Consider the following 22,322-nt stretch of genomic DNA (forward strand, 5'->3'; position numbering starts at 1 on the left):
AACCCATGAAGTGTGAGTTCATGACCTGAGCCGAAGTTGGATGCTCAACCAACTGAGCCACCTAGGTGCTCCACTGTAATGTTTCTGAAGCTCATTCATATAGTGTATCTGTGTTCATCCAGGTTCATGCATGTATCAGTACTTCATTCCTTTTTATTGTCTAATAGTATTCCATTGTATGGCTATACCACATTTTATTTGACAATTTATCATTTGATGGAAATTTGGGTTTTCCTCACTTTTTTGCTATTATCAACAGTGCTGCTATGAATATTCGTGTACCAATCTTTGTGTGGACATGTTTTCATTTCTCTTGGGTATGAGTGGAATTGCTGGGTCATATGGGAAATATATTTTTAATTTTTCAAGAAACTGCCAAACTGTTTTCCAAACTAGCTGCACTGTTTACACTTTCTTCACATTCTTGCCAACACAGATTTGTGCCTATATTTTTCTGTTTGTTCCCTCTGTTCTTTATTTTTTTTTCTTTTTCCTGCTTTCCTGTTGGTTACTTGTACATTTTTTTAGAATTCCATTTTGATTTATCTAGAGTATGTTTTAATGTATTCTCTTTGTAGCTTTTGCTACATTCAAAAAGCCAAGAGAAGGAAAGTCTGACATTTACACATACACTTTCTCCCTTTCTTTTCTTTCTTCTCTTTTTTCTCTTTCTTTTCTTTTTTTCTTTCTTTCTTTCTTTCTTTCTTTCTCTTTCCTCCTTTTATCATTTCCTTTCTATTTCAAGAACTACCTTTAGCCATACTTTTAGGGTAGCTTTGCTGGTGATAGATGATCTTAGTTTTCTTTCATTTGAGAATATTTTGATTTTCCCTTTTTTCTTTGAAGGATATTTTCACTGCATTTGGGATAATGAGTTGACAGTTCTTTTCAGCCCACCTCCTCCTGGTCTTTATGGTTCCTGACAAGAAAGACACTTATATTTCCATTGTCTATTTTTCTGTTCATTGTTCAAATTGGGCTATTTCTATTGTTCTGTTTTCAAGTTCACGGATTCTTTGCTTTGTGGTCTCCATTCTGCTGCTGAGCCTTGTATAGTTTCCTAGGGCTGTTGTAAGAGACTACCATGCACTGAGTAACTTAAAATAACAGAAACTTATTATCTCGATTTGAAGTTGGGCTAGAAGTTTGAAATTGGGGTACTGACCCAGCCATACTCCCTCTGAAACCTGTAAGGGAGAATTTCTTCCTTGCTTTTTCTAGATTCTGGTGTTTGCTGGTATCTTTGGCATTCCTAGTTTGTAGATGCATCCCTCCAATTTCTGCCTCTTTGTCACATGACTGTCTTCTTTCTGTGTGTCTTTGTCCTTCTCTGAAAAAGACATCAGTCATATTGGGTTAGTGGCCAACCCTACTCCAGTATGACCTCATATTAGCTAATTGTATCTGCAATGACTGTATTTCCAAATAAGGTCACAGTCTGAGGTACTGCAGGTTTGGACTTCACTCTACCTTTTTTGGGAGATATAATCCAACACATAGCAAGCCCATCCATAGAATTTTTACTTTGGTTATTCTATTTTTCAGTCATAAAACTTCCATTTGGTTCTTCTCTGTATCTTCTATTTCCTTGTAGAGACTTTTTTTTTCATTTGTTTAAAGTGCTCATTTAATTGCTTGCTTGAATGCTCATCAAAGAAGTTTTAGTAAGACTGCTTTAAAATCCTTGACAGATAATTCCCACATCTTAGTCAGCTCTGTGTTGGTTTCTACTGATTGTCTTTTCTCTTTCAAGTTGAGATTTTCCTGGTTCTTGGACGACAGGTGATTTTCAGTTGCATGCTGGACATTTTGGTTATTATGAGACTGGATCTTATTTAAAACTGTTTTAGCAGGTCTTCTGTGACAGTGGGTCAGTGGGGGAAGGTGAGAATGCCATCTTGGTATTTCCAGGTGGAGGTGAAGGGCCGGTTCTCCTTTTAGCCTCTGTTGACACCCCAGGGGAGGGGGGAGCTTTCATTAGTATTGGGTAGGGGGGAAGTTCATGCTTCACAACAGGCTTCCACTGACATCACCCTGGCTGAGACAGGAAATGGTGCCTTGTTGCTCCTTTTCACATGACCTCTGCTACACTGCAAGGGACAGGTCTCACTATCACCAGCAGGAATTAAAATCTTGGCCTTCTCTGACAACCCCAGTGGGTGGTAGGGATGTTTCTCTACAGCTGGGTGAAGTGCAAATCCAGGCATCACGTGTGGAACCCAGTGACATCATGGGAATGGCTGCACCTTGTTATATGTGGACAAGAGTGGAAGTCTACTTTGCCTTCGCTGACAGGTTTAGGATGTGGCCATTTTTTTTTTTTTCTAGTACAGCAGTTGTTTAAGAGTTTTCTGTTTTGGGAGACCTGGGTGGCTCAGTCAGTTAAGCATCTGACTCTTGACTTCAGCGTTGGCCTCCGAGCTGACAGCTCGGAGCCAGCTTGGGATCCTCTCTCTCTCCCTCTCTCTCTGTCCTACCCCACTTGTGTGCATGCTCTATCTCTCTCAAAATAAATAAATAAACTTAAAAAAAAAAAGAGTTTTCTGTCTTGCTGCCTCTTTCTTGGTTCTTTGGCTAGAAAGAGAGTCTTTCTCTTTTTGTCTGTGACTGTTGGTGTTTCTGGGCTGCCAGCTTCATCAGCACCTGGTTCGGGATACATGAGACAAAAAGAAAAACCAGAGAATTCACTGCTGTGTCATTCTTTGGGTTGCAAATTCCCTAACTGGTCTGTGCTCTTCTCTCTACCTTTCATGATGTTCTTGTGTTTGTTTTATATCCATTACCTAGAGTTTTTAGCTATATTTAGTGGAAGGAATAGGAAGAAGTGTGTCTACTCCATATTTTCCCTGCCTCCCTTGATATTTGAAGCCCCTAAGATAACAATATAGAATACTCAAGATGCTGCCATTTACTTCATAAAATGAGACAAATTAGATAAGAAGAAAAGTACAGTACTGTTGGAACAAAGCTAGTTTTATTGGTCTTTACCTCCTTCGTCTCTAAGTAGAAATGTAGTTTGGAAAATAACTGAAGACAATGGACATTATCCTTGGTAATAATTCATGTTCATATATGATCATACACATTGTGATTTAAAGAATGAAAATGGAATCATTCGTTAGCTAGAAAGTCACTGAATTCTGATCAGCCCCTGATGAGAATGTTGAAAAAGTAGCCATGGGGAACATTGTGTTGGAAGTCATCCTCCATACTTTTGGTGAGTTAATTATAATCGCTAATTTTCATACGTGCACCACGCATACATCTCTTTAATGTGAAAACATTTTGAGATAGGCAGTACTGTGATCATTAACAGCATTACACCATGTGATAACGTCACCAGCTGGCCATAGCATTGTGACACAGTCATTTTAACTGAAATCCTTTTGAGGTGGGGAGAGGGAATTCATCATGGTGAAGCAATATCTGATGTTCAAATAATGTAAGTTGATTTTGGATTAGAAAATGGAAAATGTTACAGAAGTACAGAATATACATAAATCAGAACTACCTGTAACAATTTCAAAGTTACAAGGTGGGGCAGAGATTATCTGGATTTTCATTTCCTGGAAGATGTGAAGGATCAAACAGAGAAGCGAAATACTGCTGGGTTTAGTGCAGTGGTTGCAAAATGTTCAGAAACTAATTATGAATAGTTGCTGCCTTAAGCCATGTGCTCAGAGACTAACTTGTATTTTTCATTACTGATTAAATATATAATTTAAAGCCTGTACAGTTACTGAAATGCTCTGCATTTGACTGTAAAATTTAATATGTAAAAGATAATGGGCTGTCTCTAAAATACATTTTTTAAAAAACATTCTCATTCAGAGAAAGGACTTCATAGATCTGGCCTTTTCTCACAATAAGCAAAGTGAAATTATTTCTTTACTTTTGTAATAGTAGCACTGAAACCTCTGGGCAAAAATAACTAGAGTATATGGAATACAAAGAAATTAATCCAATTATTAGATTTGCTTAAATGTTGCAAAACAGGCATCGATCATAAATGAAATATTATGTATTATAGTCTCTAAATAAAGCAGGAGAAAATGAAAACCTGGTGTTCCAAATTGTGATGGGCAGCTAGGGAAGAGCTTCATGCTTTGCCACAGGTATAATTTCAAAGAACCGAATACTCAAAGAAGGACCAAAGCTCAGCATTCCTTTTTTATTCTCATTTTAGGTTATTTACTAACATAAAAAATAGTCACTGAAACTTGCCTCACTGAAGTTTTGGGAACTTGAAATTTCAATTTTAGCATCAAAAGTGTTTTGTGTATGCAACACACTTCCCCAGTGGGTTTGAAAAATTGACAAAAGAAATGTGATCATTACATGACTATAAGAGTTTGCTTGCTTGATGATAACCTGGGGTCAACACCACCAGATATCAGTCTATAAAGATTCCTTTACATACTTTTCAAATGCTCTTGTGATTGATGAGGGTATTAAAAAAACTTTTAAGTGCTGAGATTACAATGAGGGAGAACTAAGCCTTCTCTAGTCACAATCCAATCAGACAATGGGCCCTGCATCTCATGCTGTGTAACAAATTATCCCCAGGGGAGCCTGGATGGCTCAGTTGGTTGAACATCTGACTCTTGATTTCTGCTCAGGTTGTGATTGCAGGGTTGTGGGATCAACCCCTCTCTCCCACCCCACCCCCGATGGGCATGGAGCCTGCCTAAGATTCTCACTCTCCCTCTGCCCCTCTCCCCTGCTGTCTGCTCTTTCTCTAGAATTAAAAAAAAAAATTATCCCCACATTTAACTGCTTAAAATGACGTGTGTTTATTATCTCACACAATTTCTCAGGACTAGGAATCACAAGATGCCTAGAGGGGGGTTCTGTTTCAAGATCTCTCAAAGGAATGCAGTCAAACTGTCACCTTGGACCACCTAAAGGGGGAAGGATCAATTTCCAAGCTTACTCATGTGATTGTCTACAGGCTTCTGATCTTTGTTAGCTATGGGCTGGACTCTCAGTTCTTTGCCACACAAACCTCTCCACAGGCTGAGTGTCCCCACAACATGATAGCTACTGTCTCCCAAAGTGAATGATCTGAAGGAATCTCAAGGAAGGAAGCCACAGTCATTTTTAACTTAATCTCAGAAGTGATACAACATTATTTCTGCTTTATCCTATTTGCTACCCAGACAAACCATGGTACAGTGTTGGAGGGACAACACAAAGTTGTGAATGCCAGGAGGTGAGGATCATTAGGGCCATCATGAATGGTGGCTACCACAGATCCAGAGCAGATTTTACAACATGGATTCACCTAGAACATGGGTTAAAGTATACCTCCTCTAAAAGCTATTATTTATTATTGGGAACAAATTATATCTGAACCTACTAGTGATCATCCAGAAAGACCACAAGAGGCAAATGGAAAGCTGCTGACATTTCTCTGCCAAAGATACATAATGCCTCTCTGACCTGAGTCTCCTAAGTATACTAAGCAATAACAATTCAACTCTTAGTGACACTTCTTATGGGTATTAAGGTTCAAATTTAATTTCAGAAATATGTATGATCTACAATATAGCCTTGAGAAGGGTAAAATATACAAGGAAGTAATATAAAACAATATGCTGTTAGGTGATTACCAATCATATGCATTTAAGAAGAAGGTTTTAAAACTTGGCTATGAAAGGTTGGAAAACGAGATCTTTCAGCTTTCTTATTTCTCAGCTTGAATAATTTAATTGGATTTATCCAATGACTGCTTTTAGCTTTTGTATTTTGGGTGACAAATAAATCATTTTGCATACTTCTGGTAGTAAATTGCCAGGTAGAGATACTATCATTAGAAATTACTCTTTAAAATTCTTGGCTTTTTGTAAAAGAAATTTCAGATAGTTTTTAATTTCAGAAAGCCTTCTAAAGGGCTCCATATAAATCAGCTGCTTGAAGCTCACAAATCATAACGTACCTGGCCCAGGCAAAGTGAATACAGAGTGTAGGGCATAAATAGCTCTACTGAACTTATACAAATAAATAAACAGCCAATTTAAAACCTGATATGATTTTTAATAATTAAATAACTTAGCCATCTGGTTAAGTCAGGACCTATCTGCAGACTAAAAAGGCTATTTAAAAGGCAGAGTAGTGGCAATAGATGACTTTCTCTCTTTCTTAAGACTCCATGTTATCTATGCTTAGATGTATCCTCAGCCCTAGTCAAGGTATGCTCCTAGATGCTCTGCCTTTCAGGGGAGGGAGGGAATTATTGCAGGTCAAGAGATGGTGATTTCTACCTGAGAAGGAAAAGAGCCTGGGTAGTAGTGGGGGTGCTGACTTTAACACTCCTTCTTTACCTAAGCTGCATAGTGGAATCAGAGTCTCTGGGGTGAGACTCAGGTGCCAAATGGTTATTAAACTCTCCAGGTGATTTCAATGTGCAGCCAAAGCTGAGAATCTTTGTCTTGGGACAGTGAATCTCATTTCAGCACCCATCAGAATCGTCTGGAGAGCCTGTTAAAGTTACAGAATGCTGGGCCCCATCCTTAGAGTTTCTGATTCACTAGGTCTAGGGTGGGACCCAATAATTTGCATTTTTAACAGGTTCCCAGATGATGCTAATGTTGCTCTTCTACACTTTGGCAATCAATTTTAGAATTATTTAGCTATTTTACACTTTTACTGGAGTTCAGCTGTGAGTGGGGCGTAGAAGGAAGGGTGAAAATTGGTAAAAGGTGAGGGCAGATGCCACTAGTCTCCCCACTTTCCTAGCCCAATCCCCTTCCAAGCTGAAGGTGAACTGGAATCTACCACTGCATCGTGTCTCCCCTATTTTCTTAGCCTTTATTTTACAGATTGAGAAAATAAAGTTTCTTCAGGGGTCAGCTGAATGGCCGAAAGCTGGTTAGATCACACTTAATCGGACCATTTTAGCTGGGTTCTTGGCTCATTCAAGCCTGCCAACCGCTTCCCCTCTATTCGGTGTACCCTGCTGAGCCCACATTCTCTCCTCCCCTGCCCCGCCCCCAGCGTCCCTGCGTAGCAACGTGCAAGCCGTGCAAGCCGCTGGCCACCGTTCAAAGCGTGCGGGGAGTGGGCCTCGGCAGAGTACCGCGTGCTGCGCAGGCGCGAAGGGGGAGGCACCGGAGCCGCTATCATGGCCTGCGTCAACCCCGTGGTAAGGAGGACCGGCCTGGCCCCTTGGCCTGTGCTCTGTGTAGAGGGAGGGCCGGGCCACGATCACGGTGGCCCGGCTCCACACATTCTTTTTTGCCTCCTGGCCCTTCACAGATTTTCAGAAACCCTTTCCCTTAGCAGCCCCGGCTGTGAGGGTCAGTGTTGGAGGAGGTTGATGAGGATCAGTAACTCAGCCGGAAGTTGGGACTGGCCCCCGCAAGAGGAACCGGGGCCTCTCCTCCCTCCCTCTTCACCCACACTGAGGCTATCTGGAAGAAGTGGTTAGACCTGGAACTCAGATTAACCCTCTTAGTTTCCTCTGTGTTTAGAAAATTCCCAAGTTCAGTTGTGCTCTAACTGCAGTTCTTAATTTTGGTATGGCCATTGTTGATTCTAAGCTATATTATTTATCTGAAATAACAAGTAATGTGATCTAAAGTGTTACTGCATATTTTTCGAGTTCTTGCCTACACCCCCCTTCCCCCCTCCCCCCCGCCTTTTCCCCATCCTTCATCTTAATACTTAAGTATACAATTGGAATTAAACACCAACATTGTTCTCCTACCCTTAAGAGGTACGTAAACCTCTCAATGAGAATTGACAGGCTAAATGGCACTTGTGAAACGCTCTGTCACTTTAAAAAACCTGAATTGTAAAAAAAACAAGGATTCACCTTTATTTTCAGTTCACCTGAACAACTTCACATTTGGTGAAAGGCAGTGTGCTTGTCCAGCTCTGTTGCTGTTATTTTATGGGTTTCAATGTATACATATGCAGCATAAAAAGGTCCATTTTTAGAGACATGTTATTATTTCAATGTGTGTCTATTTTTTTATGTTAATTATTTTAAGATATGTCAGGCTTGAATATAAGCTTACCATGTATACCATTTTATCTGATGATGAACCCCAAGGAAGGTGTGAGTGTTTTCTTTTAAATTGACAAGAGGTTAAGATGAATTTCCTGGACTATACATGGTTTTAATAAAGGTAGCAGGGAAAGAGTATAAAATCTAACTGTAGTTCCAGAAGAGAAAGTATGTTCAATACCTATTTTGCTTTTGAAAAATTGTGTTCTAATGGGTTATTTTTGATGCCCTCTTATACTCTGAGGGTGGATCTTAAAAGAAATTTTTAGCCCCCAAGAGTTTTTTTTCTTGCTTTAAATGTGATCACACTAGCTGGAACTAACATTGAAGCATCAATTTAGTATGCCTTTGTCAGGGTAAACTGTTTTAAAAGAAGCAACTAATCTAGGGCACTTAATCTTAATGGATATGCCTGTGAATAACGTATTATTTAAATGTTATTGATTGGCCTATTCATAAACTTATCCTGGATGTTTAAAAGGATTAAAGATCTAGCTACTCTTGGTGTGAGTAGGAGTATTTAGAGTATTCACTGGGTAGTATGAAAGAGCAGTCCTAGAATGTCTGAGTTTTTATCGCCACAATCTTGTGGAAGGCTATAATTCATTCATGTCCTCCTTAGTTTCTGTTATGACTCCATTTTGGTGCAGTTGCACTTTTCCTTGGCAGTGGTTCAGAATATTTTTTTGGACTACATATATTTTGGAAGTGGGATAGGCTTTGGTTACTCTATTGTAAGTGCTCATTTCAATCTTTTATTTTTGTTATTTTAGTTTTTTTTAATGTTTATTTTTGAGAGAGAGACAGAGAGCGAGTGGGGGAGGGCAGAGAGCGAGAGAGAGGGACACAGATTTCGAAGCAGGCTCCAGGCTCTGAGCGGTCAGCACAGAGCCGGATGCGGGGCTCGAACCCACGAACCGTGAGATCATGACCTGAGCCGAAGTTGAACGCTTAACTGACTGAGCCACTCAGGTGCCCCAAGTGCTCATTTCAATCTTATGACTTGCAATTTACATTTGTGGAAGTAATCTAGTGAACTTTAAAAAAAGCTACTTTGGCCTCTGAGAAAAAAGTAAATTGAAGACAGAAGGTTGATTTCCATCTGCTTTAAATTAACTTCCCTTTTTAAAAGGCGGAGTGGGGGTTAAATTCTGACAGAAAAATCAAGTAACCCAACTGTAACTTAACATCTTGATAAGATTATTATCTCATATTTGATTGTAGTCCTGTAAGTCAGCCTCATAGATAGAATGAGGCTATGGGTCAGAAGCTGACAATTTATGGACAGCTGAGGCTATATTGGGAGTAGATTGCACCAGTAAATATCCTTATGGTGGTTTTTCTTTAAACCATAAGAAAATGTACACTGCATGTCTTTTTAAGGCTGAATACATTCAAACTTGGGAGTTTAAAACTTTAACAATTGCTTTTATTTAGCCTAAACTCTATAGATCTGTAATTGAAGATGTAATTGAAGGAGTGCGGGATCTATTTGCTGAAGAAGGTATAGAGGAGCAAGTTTTAAAAGTCTTGAAGCAGGTTTGTAGACAATACAAGTTTCCTTTTTTGTTGTTTTTTCATCTTAAGAAACTGATAAATTATAGTTTTAACCCCTTAATTGTTTAACCCCTTAATTGACATCAGCTGACATTTTGTGTTTTTAAGTGTTTATTTTTAAGAGTACAAGAAAGGGAGAGGGTAAGAGAAGGGGGACAGAGGATCTGAAGTGGGCTCTGTGCTGACAGCAGCCAGCCCGATGTAGGGCTCGAACTCACAGACTGTGAGATCATGACCTGAGCTGAAGTCGGAGCCACCCAGGCGCCCCTGAGCTAACAATTTTTTTTTTGAGCTAACAATTTTTTAAAAAATTAAAAAGAAAAAAATATCTTAATGTTTTATTTATTTTTAAAAAGCAAACATTTTTGTCTCTGCAGCTCTGGGAAACAAAGGTTTTGCAGTCTAAAGCAACAGAAGACTTCTTCAGAAATAGTACACATTCACCTGTGTTCACCCTTCAGTTGCCAAACAGCTTGCACCAAACGTTACAGTCATCAACAGGTTGGATACAGCTAGTAAATTAGTACTCTTTGGATTTTTCAGAACAAATTCTCATTTGGTGGTGGTTTTGAATTAGGGTTATTTTCTTAAGGTGAGAGGGCTTGGACCTCAAAATCATTACTATTAAATAAACAATAAATCGTCACTGCATGTAATTATTGGCAACAAAAATTAGGTTATTCAAACTAGTTTTTTTTTTTTTTTTTTAATATTAAAGTCTGCAGAGGTGACCAAGTGTTACTTTGGAGGAACAAGTTACATGGTTGATGGGCTATTGTGAGTATCCATTGGTTATTTCAGAGAATTTGATTGGGTTGAGTCACGGAACAACCCAGCCACCATTGCTGAAAAAGCAGAGGGAAAGATGGGTTGTTCCATGGTTGTGAATTCTTTCTCTCTTGCTTGTATAAATTATAAATCTGCTATTGTTTTGGAAGCAAAATGGAGAGTTAAGAAGAATATAGAGGTTATTCAGACTACCTCACTGTTTTGGATATTATATAATGGCTAGAAATGCACCTTGCGCACTTTGTCTTTATTCTTGGACTTCATCTAAACCTCTGCTTTTAAGGGAAATAATTTTCCATATTATATATATATCCATTTAAACTGGAAAAAAGTAGCTAAGAAAAGATAAACAATGCTGTGATATCTTTCTATCCTTTATTCTTTTCTGATTCTTACAATTTTTATGCTATCCTAATGTGTGTATATGTATATGTCTGCATGCAGACACACACAGACATGGGTTTTACTGTGTTTAGCTGAAATTAAATAGATCAGTGTCTGCAAGAAGCAAGGGTAGATTTTTGGATTAGATTGTCAGTAATAACTAGGTTGTTCATTGCATCCTTGGGAAAATTCCAAAGAAAATCAAATGGACCAAGGTGAAGAGAAAATAGTAGGGAGGCTAGTACCTTCTTTATGACAAAACAAGAGAATTTAAGTGTGGCAGCAATTATAACTTAAAAAGTAAGTTAATAATATTGAATTACCAAACATAGATTTTATCTAATGCTATGCTTATAAAGTATAACTTTGCTTTATAAGAATTAACCATGGCAGTTTAATTACCAAGTTGAAGCACTGAAACATTTACATCAGTTACTGGGTTTTGGTTATGCTTCTGTTTTTAACTTAACTATTTTATTAGGTCATCCTTTTGTTTCTCTATTGAAATAACATTCTTTATTCTTTACTGAAGAACTTTAAAGATTTTTTTTACCCAGGAGCGACTTGGAGAGTGGCCAGCGTGGAGGAGTAAAAGACTTGACTGTCTTTTATCAAAAGCAGTTAACACTTTACAGGTTCTTTGTCATTCAAAATTGCAATACTTGATTTTGCCGCAAGATGGTAATATTACCATGATTTAAATCACAAAATAGTCTTGCAACTAATATGTCTGTCTGGCTTTCACTCAGCACTTGATTCTTATTCTGTCTTGAGAGTTAGAATAATAGAAATAATTACATTTAAACAAGACAGTTTTTATTCTCTTCTACATCATTTTGTAATGAAAAGGTTTAGGAGGAAGTACATGGATCCTTTAAAAATGCATTACAGGCCTTGTTTTTATCCCCTTCTTTCAGGTTTCCTACAATAAAATTCTTGAAGTAAATAGCCTTGTAAAATTGAAGTACTTCTTAATTATACCTTCTCATTGTGTGCTTTTAAAGGCCCGATTAAAATAACCTAAACTAACTTACTTCTGCAACCTTTTTGTCTCTTGATAACAAGTTCAAATTAAATCTACAATGGAGTAAGTCATTTGCCTTTGTTCCATCTTTAGAGCTTTTTGCCCTGTCATATTTTCTTTGACTGTATTATCCATTTGCTTAATAATTTCCTGTATCTTCAATTATCAACCTTTTTTTTGGGTCTCAGGACCCCTTTGTACTTTTAAAATTGAGGGCCTCAAAGAACTTTTTTTTTTTTTTAACGGAAGTTGTAAATATATGTTTACCATATCAGAAATTAAAGCTGAGAAATTTAGGGGTACATGAGTGGCTCACTTGGTTGTGTCTGACTCTTGATCTCAGCTCAGGTCTTGATCTCAGGGTAGTAAGTTCAGTATGGAGCCTACTTAAAAAAATAAAGCTGAGAAATTTTTAAAAAATGTTGGTTTATAATAAAAAATTGATCATATGTTAACATAACATATATTTGTTAGCAGTAAGCATTTTCCAGAATAAAAAATGTTTAATGACAGGAGTGGTGTTACTTTACTTTTCTGCAAATGTCTTTAATATCTCATATCTATATCTGAATTCAATCTGTTGTGATATATGGTTTTGGCTAAAGTATATGAAGAAAACCTAGCTTCCCACAGATGTATAATTGGAAAAAGAGGAGTATTTTAATAGCATTTTCAGATAACTTGATAGTACACTAAAACTCCACAAGTGGTAGTTTCTGAGAGCTTAGCTGCAGGGTGGAATCTGAAACTTGACCAAAAGACTTTTTTGTAATGTTAAAGTTCACTGGTGTGTCTTACACTTTGAATGGCTCTTGAACCTGTGTGTAATTTTGTAACATACATTGGTTATTTGGAAAAAATTGGTTCACTGAGTTACGCATTTGAAATATTGTTCCTAATGCAAGGTAAAAAAATCATATTAATATCTCCACATTTCATCAGAAAAGTGTTTAAATATTGGGAAGCTATCAAGCTCACTGTGGTGGCTGTAAGGTTTTCAGAATTGAGATTTGGGGATGAAACTTTGAATTTTATCATTGTCAAATACTGTCCGTTTCGTCAAGGTGATGGACACACTTAGTTCATTTTCAAAAAATGTCTGCCAGATATCCATGTCTGAATAACTGTAGTTTGTGTCAGTTATTCTTTCAAGCAAAACAGTGTTTAACACAAAGAGGCTAGATTACAGCTCCCAGCTTAAATAAAAGCACCAGTGCTTTTCCGTGTACTTCCGTGTACTGGTGGATGCTGCAGAAATGCTTTATGTGTTCTTCCCCTTTCATCCCACAGAATATTAAAGGGATGTATACTCGGGTGTTGAAATTTCATAAAAATAATTGCTTATGGTTGCATTAAGGAACTTCTTTAGTTGAACAGTTTTATTGTTATTATTTTTGTCTTTTTTACTGTGAGTGAATGGCAGTGGAGAATAAATACAGTGGCCAGGTCAGGTTTGGTGCTGCTGCCTTAATTCATGCTAATGTGCCTTCACTTCTACTCATCAGTGCTTTGCTCTGTAAGTGCAAGTGGCAACAAAAACAAAATTAGTGAGAAATGAATAAAAATGAAATTTTATTGTTTTGGTATTATACAAATAATTTTGACTTTGTGGACACCGTAAAAGGGTCTCATGGACCCCCAAGGGTTTGCACAGTCTAATTTGTGAACTGCTGTTCTATTTTTAGGGTGATTATATATAGTTTAAAATCCACTTTTTAAAAAAGACATAATTTTTTTCAGAACTTTACATTGGCGACAAATTTAGGAGAAGGGATAGAGATTTCTCCTACACCTTTTAGCCAAGTCTCTTCAGTTATCAACATTCCCCCACCAGAGTGGCACATTTGTTACAATTGATGAACCCACACTGACACATCATAAACACCCAGAGTCCATAGTTTATATTATCACTCTTGGTTTTTCATGTCTTATGTGTTTATGCAAATTTATAATGACCTGTATCCATCATTATAGTATCACACAGAGTATTTTCATTTTCCGGGAAATCTGTGCTCCCCCTGTTCATCCTTTCCTGCCACACCGGCTCAGGGCAACCATTGATATTTTTACTATTTCCATAGTTTTGCCTTTTTCAGAATGTCCTATTGTTGGAATCATGTAGTATGTAGCCTTTCCAGATTGGCTTATTTCACTTAGTAATATGACTTTAGGATTCCCTCACGTCTTTTCAAGCTTGATAGCTCATTTCTTTTCAGCACTGGATAATATTCCATTGTCTGGATATGTCACTGTTAAATTGTTCACCTACTGAAGCACATCTTGGTTGCTTGCTGCCAAGTTTTGGCAGTTAGGAATAAAGCTGCTGTAAGCATCTGTGTGGAGGTTTCTGTGTGGATGTAAGTTTTCAACTCCCCAAGAGAGTGATTGCTAGGTTGTATGCTTAGTTTTATAAGCAACCACCAAATTGTCTTCCAAAGTGACTGTACCATTTTACATTCCCACCAGCAATAGTGAGAGTTCTTATTGATCTAGATTCCTGCCAACGTCTGGTGTTATCAATGTTCTTGACTTTGTCCATGCTAATAGGGATGTAGTGGTATCTCATTGTTTTAATTTGCATTTCCTTGATGACATATGATATGGAGCACCTTCTTATTTGCCATTTGTATATTCTTTGGTGAAGTGTCTGTTTAGGTCTTTGGCCCATTTTTTAATTTGTTTGTTGTAGTTGAGTTTTAAGAGTTCTTTGTGTATTTTGGATAACAGCCCATTATCAGATAAGTATTTTGCATTTTTTCCAACCTTTGGCTTTTCAGATTATCCTGACGTTGTCTTTTGCAAAGGAGCTTAAAAATTTTTTTTAAGTGTATTTATTTATTTTGAGAGAGAGAGAGAATATGAATCCCAAGCAGACTCCACACTGTCAGCATGGAGCCCAGCGCTGGGCTCCCAACTCACGAACTGTGAGATCATGACCTGAGCTGAAAGCAATCAAGAGTTGGCCACTTCAATGAGAAAAAATGAAATATGGCCTTTTGTAGCAACGTGGATGGAACTGGAGAGTGTAATGCTAAGTGAAATAAGCCATACAGAGAAAGACAGATACCATATGGTTTCACTCTTATGTGGATCCTGAGAAACTCAATAGGAACCCATGGGGGAGGGGAAGGAAAAAAAAAAAAAGACGTTAGAGTGGGAGAGAGCCAAAGCATAAGAGACTGTTAAAAACTGAGAAGAAACTGAGGGTTGATGGGGGGTGGGAGGGAGGGGAGCGTGGGTGATGGGTATTGAGGAGGGCACCTTTTGGGATGAGCACTGGGTGTTGTATGGAAACCAATTTGTCAATAAATTTCATAAAAAAAAAAAAAAAGAGTTGGCCACTTGACTGACTGAGCCACCCAGGCGTCACAGAGTTTTAAATTTTAATGAAGCCCTGCTTATCAGTTGTTTCTTTCATGGATTGTGCCTTCAATGTTTCATCTAAAAAGTCTTTGCCATGTGGTCATCTAAATTTTCTTCCATCTTGTAGGAATTTTGTAGTTTTGCATTTTACATTTATGTCTGATCTATTTTCAGTTAATTTTTGTGAAGGGTATAAAGTCTGTGTCTAGTTTCAATTTTTTGCATTGGATGGCCACTTGTTACAGCACCATTTGTTGAAGAGATTATCTTTTTGCCACTGTATTGCCTTGGCTCCTTTGTTAAAGACCAGTTGACCATATTTAGGTGGATCAGTTTCTTGGCTCTGTTCTGTTCCATTGATCTATTTGTTCTTTTTCCAGTGCCAACACTGTCTTGATTGTTGCAGCTCTCTAGTAAGTCATGAAGTGGGGTATTATCAGTCCTCCAACTTTGTTTTCCTCTTTGAATGTCATATTGGCTATTCTGAGTCTTTGCCTGTAATCCATTTTTGAGAGAGAAATGGGATTCCATTAATAATAACCTCAGAATAATAGGTATGTACTAGGACTATCCTGGGTAAACTGGGACATGGAGTCACTTGGTCTATGCCCTATTTCTAGGGCAGTTCAAATCAGTTTGTGCTATTTGGTATTCATGTTACACAGTCTTTTTGCTGAAACTCATTAGTCATTTGGGGGAGCAAGAAAAGGAAAAATAGGAATTTTGAGAAGTTTGTCATGGCTTTCATCTTTGAGCATCAAAACTCCCAAACTTCAGGTACAAACTATATTTCCAGTTGTTCCTGAACTTAAATCTGGTGAAAATTTCAGCAGTGCTGTTGGTTCTTGATGTGATTTGCGTTAGAATATTCAGTTTGGTTATCAGGAGACATGCATATGGTAATGAGTAGTGACAAAGAAGAAGATAGACCAGTCTTTGCACTTCCTGAGTCATGTGACTTGGATATTAAGATTAGGAATGGTTCAAGCAGGACCAAGAATTATGAAATACTAACTGCCTTAAAAGTATCAAAAACTTCTTAGTGTATAGGAAAAAATACACTAGTAGTTATTATGTAATATTATCTTTTTACAGAATTTCTTAAATTACATTTGTGGGATATGATATTTCTATGTTGTAAAGCCTATTGTTTGGGAATTACTATCTCTAGAATATATACATGAAGACCAAAATTCTGACATTTAGTTTTAATTGAGAACACAATATTCACTTAAACTTAATTGGTTATTGAAAACAATCTTGAGTATTTTAAAAAGCATTGTTTCAGGCACATATATAGTATATATAATTTGTGCAAGTATGTAAATGGTTGCATTTAGTATCAAAATTAAGTAGGAGCGTATGAAACTTCTCTAAAGTGTTCAATGCTTTTATTCTGAAAGCTATAAAGAAACTCTTAAACTCTCTTTTGGCTCTGTTTGATTTATGTAAGTATAGAAAAGTATCCTTTAGGATTTATTGCAAGGTATTTAAAAGAGGGGGATTGTTGCTATTTTTCCTCAAGAAATTCATTTAATTGCTTCAGACAGTGTATTAACAGATTTTTGTTTCCTCTCAGGCTGTGGCTTCAGCTGTACCGCTTAAGCTTCGCTTACTTCAGCTAATTAAGACTAATACCATTGTGTTCCTGCCCCACCCCTTCTTTCTAATTTAGCCTTTCTAAAGATGCCTGTTAATAAGCAAAGCCATAGATGAACGAGAGGATAAAATAATTTTCTACTTCATTAATCCTCAATCTCTGTAGCTTCACTTCTGTTGTCTCAATGTGGGAAGGATGGTTATGTTAAAAATATTTGCTCTTCTGAACTCCTTTGTTTATTATGGAGCCGTTCTAGTGTCCAGAAGCAGATCTTTGGACAATTTAATGTGGTGTGTGAAAAAAGAACCTAATAAACCTTACATTTATACATGGCTGCATAACATGCATAAGGTTTGTTATTTTTATTAAAGAAAGGCAGAGTGATATTCTAAGAGGTCACGTTCAGCTAAATGACCCTTGAGGCAAAGTTAAGGTTACTTTGGTCAATCGAGGTCCTTCTGTGGTGGAGTTACTATTTGTTCTTTACACTTACTTTTTTATGCTTACATTCACCAAATCATTAGGCCAGCCTTTTAGCTGGATTATAAATAACGGGATAGCCAAGAAAATTGGTAGATAATAAGAAAAGATATATGAGATGGCAACTTAATGCAGGTTAGGTTGTGTTCTCCTAAGATTTGTCCTCTTGTAATTTTCTAGTAGCCATACTTGTTTCATGCAAGACTTCTGGAAACATGTTCTTAATCATTTTCTAAAAACTGGTGTAGCTGTGCTGGCTTTATTTGGCCAAAGAATTGGTAAATCGCTTTTGATGAATAAATGAACTTGGAAATCCTTTTTTTTTTTTTATGTTTGTTTATTTATTTTTTTTAATGTTTATTTATTTTGAGACACAGAGAGACAGAGCATGAACGGGGGAGGGTCAGAGAGAGAGGGAGACACAGAATCTGAAGCAGGCTCCAGGCTCCGAGCCATCAGCCCAGAGCCCGACTCGGGGCTCGAACTCACAGACCGTGAGATCATGACCTGAGCCGAAGTTGGATGCTTAACTGACTGAGCCACCCAGGCGCCCCTGTTTATTTATTTTGAGAGAAAGAGTGAGCGAGTAAGCATGAGTGCATACATGAGTGGGGGAGGGGCAGAGAGAGAGGGAGAGAGAGAGAATCCTCAGCAGGCTGCACACTGTTAGCATAGAGCCCATCGCAGGGCTCCATCTCATGAACCGTGAGATCATGACCTGAGCTGAAATCGAGAGTCAGCTGCTTAACTGACTGAGCCACTTAGGCACCTCTGGAAATTCTTTGAATCTGTAAAATTTTAATGGTTTATGTTGGGGTACACAATTTTGCTCAATAGTGTAGTCTTTGGAAATGTGCTACTTGAATGAATAGTACTTTTCCTTCCCAATGAAAAGTTATAGAGATTTAGAGTTATACTGACTTGATAAAAACAGCCTAAGTATTTTCTTATGGGGTTCTATACTACTGTATACTTGATTACAATGAGATATTTTCTTTTGGTACTTAAAATAGGTTAGTTATAAAGTCTTTATCATGAGCTGTTGGAGAAAAATATAATTAATTAAATTAATTCTTTTACCTCCCTTGGAATTAGGAAGTTTGGATTCACCATGGTCAAACATGTTAGTGATGGAAAACATTTTTAAAATAAGCTAGACTTAGCAATTTTATTAAATTGGTAAATTGTAATGGATGTAGAATTTTATTTTTTTTTCTATGCAGCATCATTAGTTATTCCTGCTGTAGACCTCTTGCCAGTTTTACTACAGCAGAACTGGTATGTAGCTTATTAAGGATATAGTTTTAAATGTATGCTTCATTTTTAAGCGAATGGTAGCAGAAATGCTGGGCATGATATAATTCAATATTCCTCAGGTGAATGAGAAAGGGTGTAGTAAGGATGGGGAACAGGACTTCTGTAAACATGGATGTTGCAAAAACTCTGTAGTTCCAGAATTGACGTTTTCTTTATCAACTCTTCCTGTCTTCCAGAGTAGTTGTTAGCATCTGCCAAGGTTAGGAAATTTCTGAAGTTAAATTCTATGGAGTTTTAACACACCATTAATGTTCTATACCAGATAGATCCTAAATGGATGATCTTGATGTTTTATTTTCTGATTTTTTTTTTTTTTTTACCCAAGTGAGCCACATAATAATTCTTTTTATTTGAGTGGAATATTTTGGTCATTTTTTACCTTTCTGTTGTAGAGGTTTAGAGTATAGGATCCCCCCCCCCCAAGATTTGGGGCAGAAAATTAAATTACAACTTGTATCTAGAAAATTGAGTAGTTTTCAGGTGGAGAAAAATAGCACTTTTTCTCTTCCATGGTTCTGATGGTATATAATCTACTGTTTTTCATTTTCTTTCAGCCCACTTTCTGAGGCAAAAGGTTGGTGGTGGCCATTAATTTCCATTTCTTCATTAAAAACAAAGCCATAGGCCTTACTAGGATTTTTGGGAAGAATGGTGCTGCTTTTGATAAGAGACCAATGAAAAATATCTCTGCCTTTGAAATTTTTGGAACTACTTTTTCTCCTGATTAAAGAAACAATATACTGTAAACAGTAAAAACAGATTTATAAAGTAAAAGTAAAAGAGCCCTGCAGTATCGTACCCAAAGACAACTGTTTTAAACTGTTTAATGTATATCCATCTAGCTACTCAATTTTCTACATACAGGTTTAATTTAATTTTCTGCCCCAAATCTTATACTCTAAACCTCTACACAGAAAGGTAAAAAATGGCCAAAATATTCCACTCAAATAAAAAGAATTATTATGTGGCTCAACTCGGGTAAAAAAAAAAAAATAAAACATCAAGATCATCCATTTAGGATCTACTTGGTATAGAACATCTAACCTTCTTTGATGAAAGTTAAATTAATTTTCAGGTAAAAGTAGGCTTAATCTCTGATACTAGTTCTGTAATTTTAAAAAAATGTTTATATTCAAGAAGAGAGAGAGCGAGAGAGCATGAGCAGGGGAGGGGCCAGAGAAATAGGGACAGAATCTGAAGCAGACTCCAAAGCTGCAAGCTGTCAGCACAGAGCCTGATGCAGGGCTTGAACCCACTAGCAGTGAAATCATGACCTGATCCTAAGTCAGAGGCTCAACCCACTGAGCCACCCAGGTGCCCCTGCAATTTTTTTTTTTTTTTTTTTTTTTTTTAGTAATACTAGATGGATCTTTATTCACTGCCAGTTAAATATTGATTAACCATAGTGGATATATCACAGTTTCATTAAGCTTTGTTAATGGACATTTAAATTATTTCGTTTTTTTTCTAGTATAACATTCCATTGATTATACTTGTAGATCTGTTTTGTGAATTTGCATGACAATCAGGTAATCAGGGTATATTCCTAGAAGTGGAATTTTTGGGTCAAAGATTATGCGTGTTTTAACTTTGTTATGTATTGCAAAATTGCCCTCCAAAAGGATGGCACACACACACTCATGTAAGCAGTGGTCTGAGAAAAAGTGCTTTTTATCACGTACTTACCAACATTGAATGTTGTACTTCAGTCTTTTTAAATATTTGCATGTCTGGTAGGCAAAAACTTTTTTGTCTTTTGATTTAGTATTAAAAAAATGGAAAACCGAGGTTTAATTATTCTAAAATAAAAATTCTGCACTATTGTGTTATCTAATTTAAAATATCATTAGTGATCAATTTACTGACCAGAGGAGTCTGTGAACAGCTGTGGTTCTTGCACCTGACATTTTGATAATCACTGACTCAGGGAAAGCTGTGTAGTGGGCAAGTTGTATGAGTCCGTGTTGATGCTGTTTACTAAGACTTACTGACTTCATTGCTAATGGCTGTAGAACAGAATTCCTTTTATCCTTGCTGAGATAATCTAAATCAAATATTGAAAAGCTGTTTTATTCAAAGAACTCAGCACTAATGTTAAGTGTGGTCCAACCATTGTCCTTTTATCCTGAATCAGATTATTTTTTACCCTCATGATATCAGGAAAAAAAGGTAGAAGTAAAGCCCTTTTCTAACTTTCTAATTAAATTTCTCATATCTAGGGCGCCTCAAACTCTAGTGCAGGCTTCACTCTTCCTGGTTATCCTATTCATGTACCAGCAGGTGTGACACTACAGACTGCATCTGGTAAGAGTATAGCCCCGAATAATTTATTTTAGCACTGGTACTGACTACTGGATGTTAATTTTCATGATTTTTAATAAACTGTATGCTGGAAGTTATTGAAGTTATAGGAAGTTTTACTACAACTTATTTTAAGAGGCATACTAAATGGTGGTTATTGCTGTTCTGGAGGCATTCTCCCATAAAAGACACTGTACTAGGCCTGTCCTCTTACTTATTCTCAGTTATCTTCCCTAATGTTGTATAAGATGCTTTATATGTATTTCTCTAATTCAAATCAATTATCTAAATTTTGACATGGGGCCCTGGGTGGCTCAGTCAGTTAAGTGACTTTGGCTCAGGTCATGATCTCATAGTTCGTGGGTTTGAGCCTCGCATTGCGCTCTGTGCTGACAGTTCAGAACCTGGAGTCTGCTTTGGATCCTGTGTCTCCCCCTCTCTCTGTTCCTTCTCTGCTCACGCTCTCTCTTTCTCAAAAATAAATATTAAAAAAATTTTTGACAAATACAAAATAACATTCTGTGTCTCTGCTAGCTCTAATCAGGAAAAACTAAACATTACCTTGATCAACTTTTGCCTCCTTTCTTACTGGAGATTGTATAGTATAATAGAATATACAAGAAGTTCAGAGATGAACCATCCTTTGCTTTTCAGAATACTGTTTTTTTTTTTCTTCAAAGTTTATTTTGAGAGATAGAGAGCTCACACATGTGGGGGAGGGCAGAGAGAGAGGGAGGGGCAGGGGAGAGAGGGAGAGAGAGAATCCCAAGCCCAACAAGGGACTCTAACTCATGAGCTGTGAGATTACAACCTGAAGTGAAATCAAGAGTTGGCCACTTAACTGAGCCACCCAGGTACCCCAGAGTACCATTTCTTGATTTGAAAGAGAATCATACCTATTATTGAGGTTGTCACAAAGTTTAAAGCACCTGACTGAGTGCTTAAAAAAATAATTTCTTCCTTCTCCTTTTAAGTGTTATTTTACTTTATTAATTTTTTTTTTAATGTTCATTTTTTGAGAAAGAGAGAGAGACAGACAGACAGAGGCAGAACACAAGGCGGGGAGGAGCAGAAAGAGAGGAGGACACAAAATCTGAAGCAGGCTCCAGGTTCTGAGCTGTCAGTACAGAGCCTGATGCAGGTCTCGAACTCACAAACCACAAGATTGTGTCCTGAGCTGAAGTCAGATGCTTAACCCAGACACCCCTTTTACAGTGTTATTTTAAAGAGGAAAAAAAGATGAAAATGTGGGGGGCGGGGGGGAGTTTGAAATTATTAAACTCCTTTTGGATAGCCTTGTCTTAGAGTCATTACATGGTATATCTTAAATATCTGAAATACATTCTCCATGATTATGTTTGTTAAAATCCCAATTTGGGGGGCGCCTGGGTGGCGCAGTCAGTTAAGCGTCCGACTTCAGCCAGGTCACGATCTCGCGGTCCGTGGGTTCGAGCCCCGCGTCAGGCTCTGGGCTGATGGCTCAGAGCCTGGAGCCT

At 37.5% G+C, this 22,322-nt stretch overlaps 1 protein-coding gene across 1 annotated transcript in view; it reads left to right on the forward strand.

Moving 5' to 3' along the window:
- Window positions 1-7,123: 7,123 nt before the first annotated feature.
- The window catches only part of GTF2A1L (general transcription factor IIA subunit 1 like), a 42,567-nt gene continuing 27,368 nt past the window's right edge, over window positions 7,124-22,322 (forward strand). Inside the window, 6 exon segments of the mRNA XM_030310571.1 lie at window positions 7,124-7,144; window positions 9,449-9,550; window positions 9,946-10,069; window positions 18,432-18,449; window positions 18,452-18,486; window positions 20,745-20,829. Of these exon segments, the coding sequence (XP_030166431.1) occupies window positions 7,124-7,144; window positions 9,449-9,550; window positions 9,946-10,069; window positions 18,432-18,449; window positions 18,452-18,486; window positions 20,745-20,829 (385 nt within the window).

This window comes from Lynx canadensis, chromosome A3 (genome assembly GCF_007474595.2).
Source record: "Lynx canadensis isolate LIC74 chromosome A3, mLynCan4.pri.v2, whole genome shotgun sequence".
NCBI lineage: Eukaryota > Metazoa > Chordata > Mammalia > Carnivora > Felidae > Lynx > Lynx canadensis.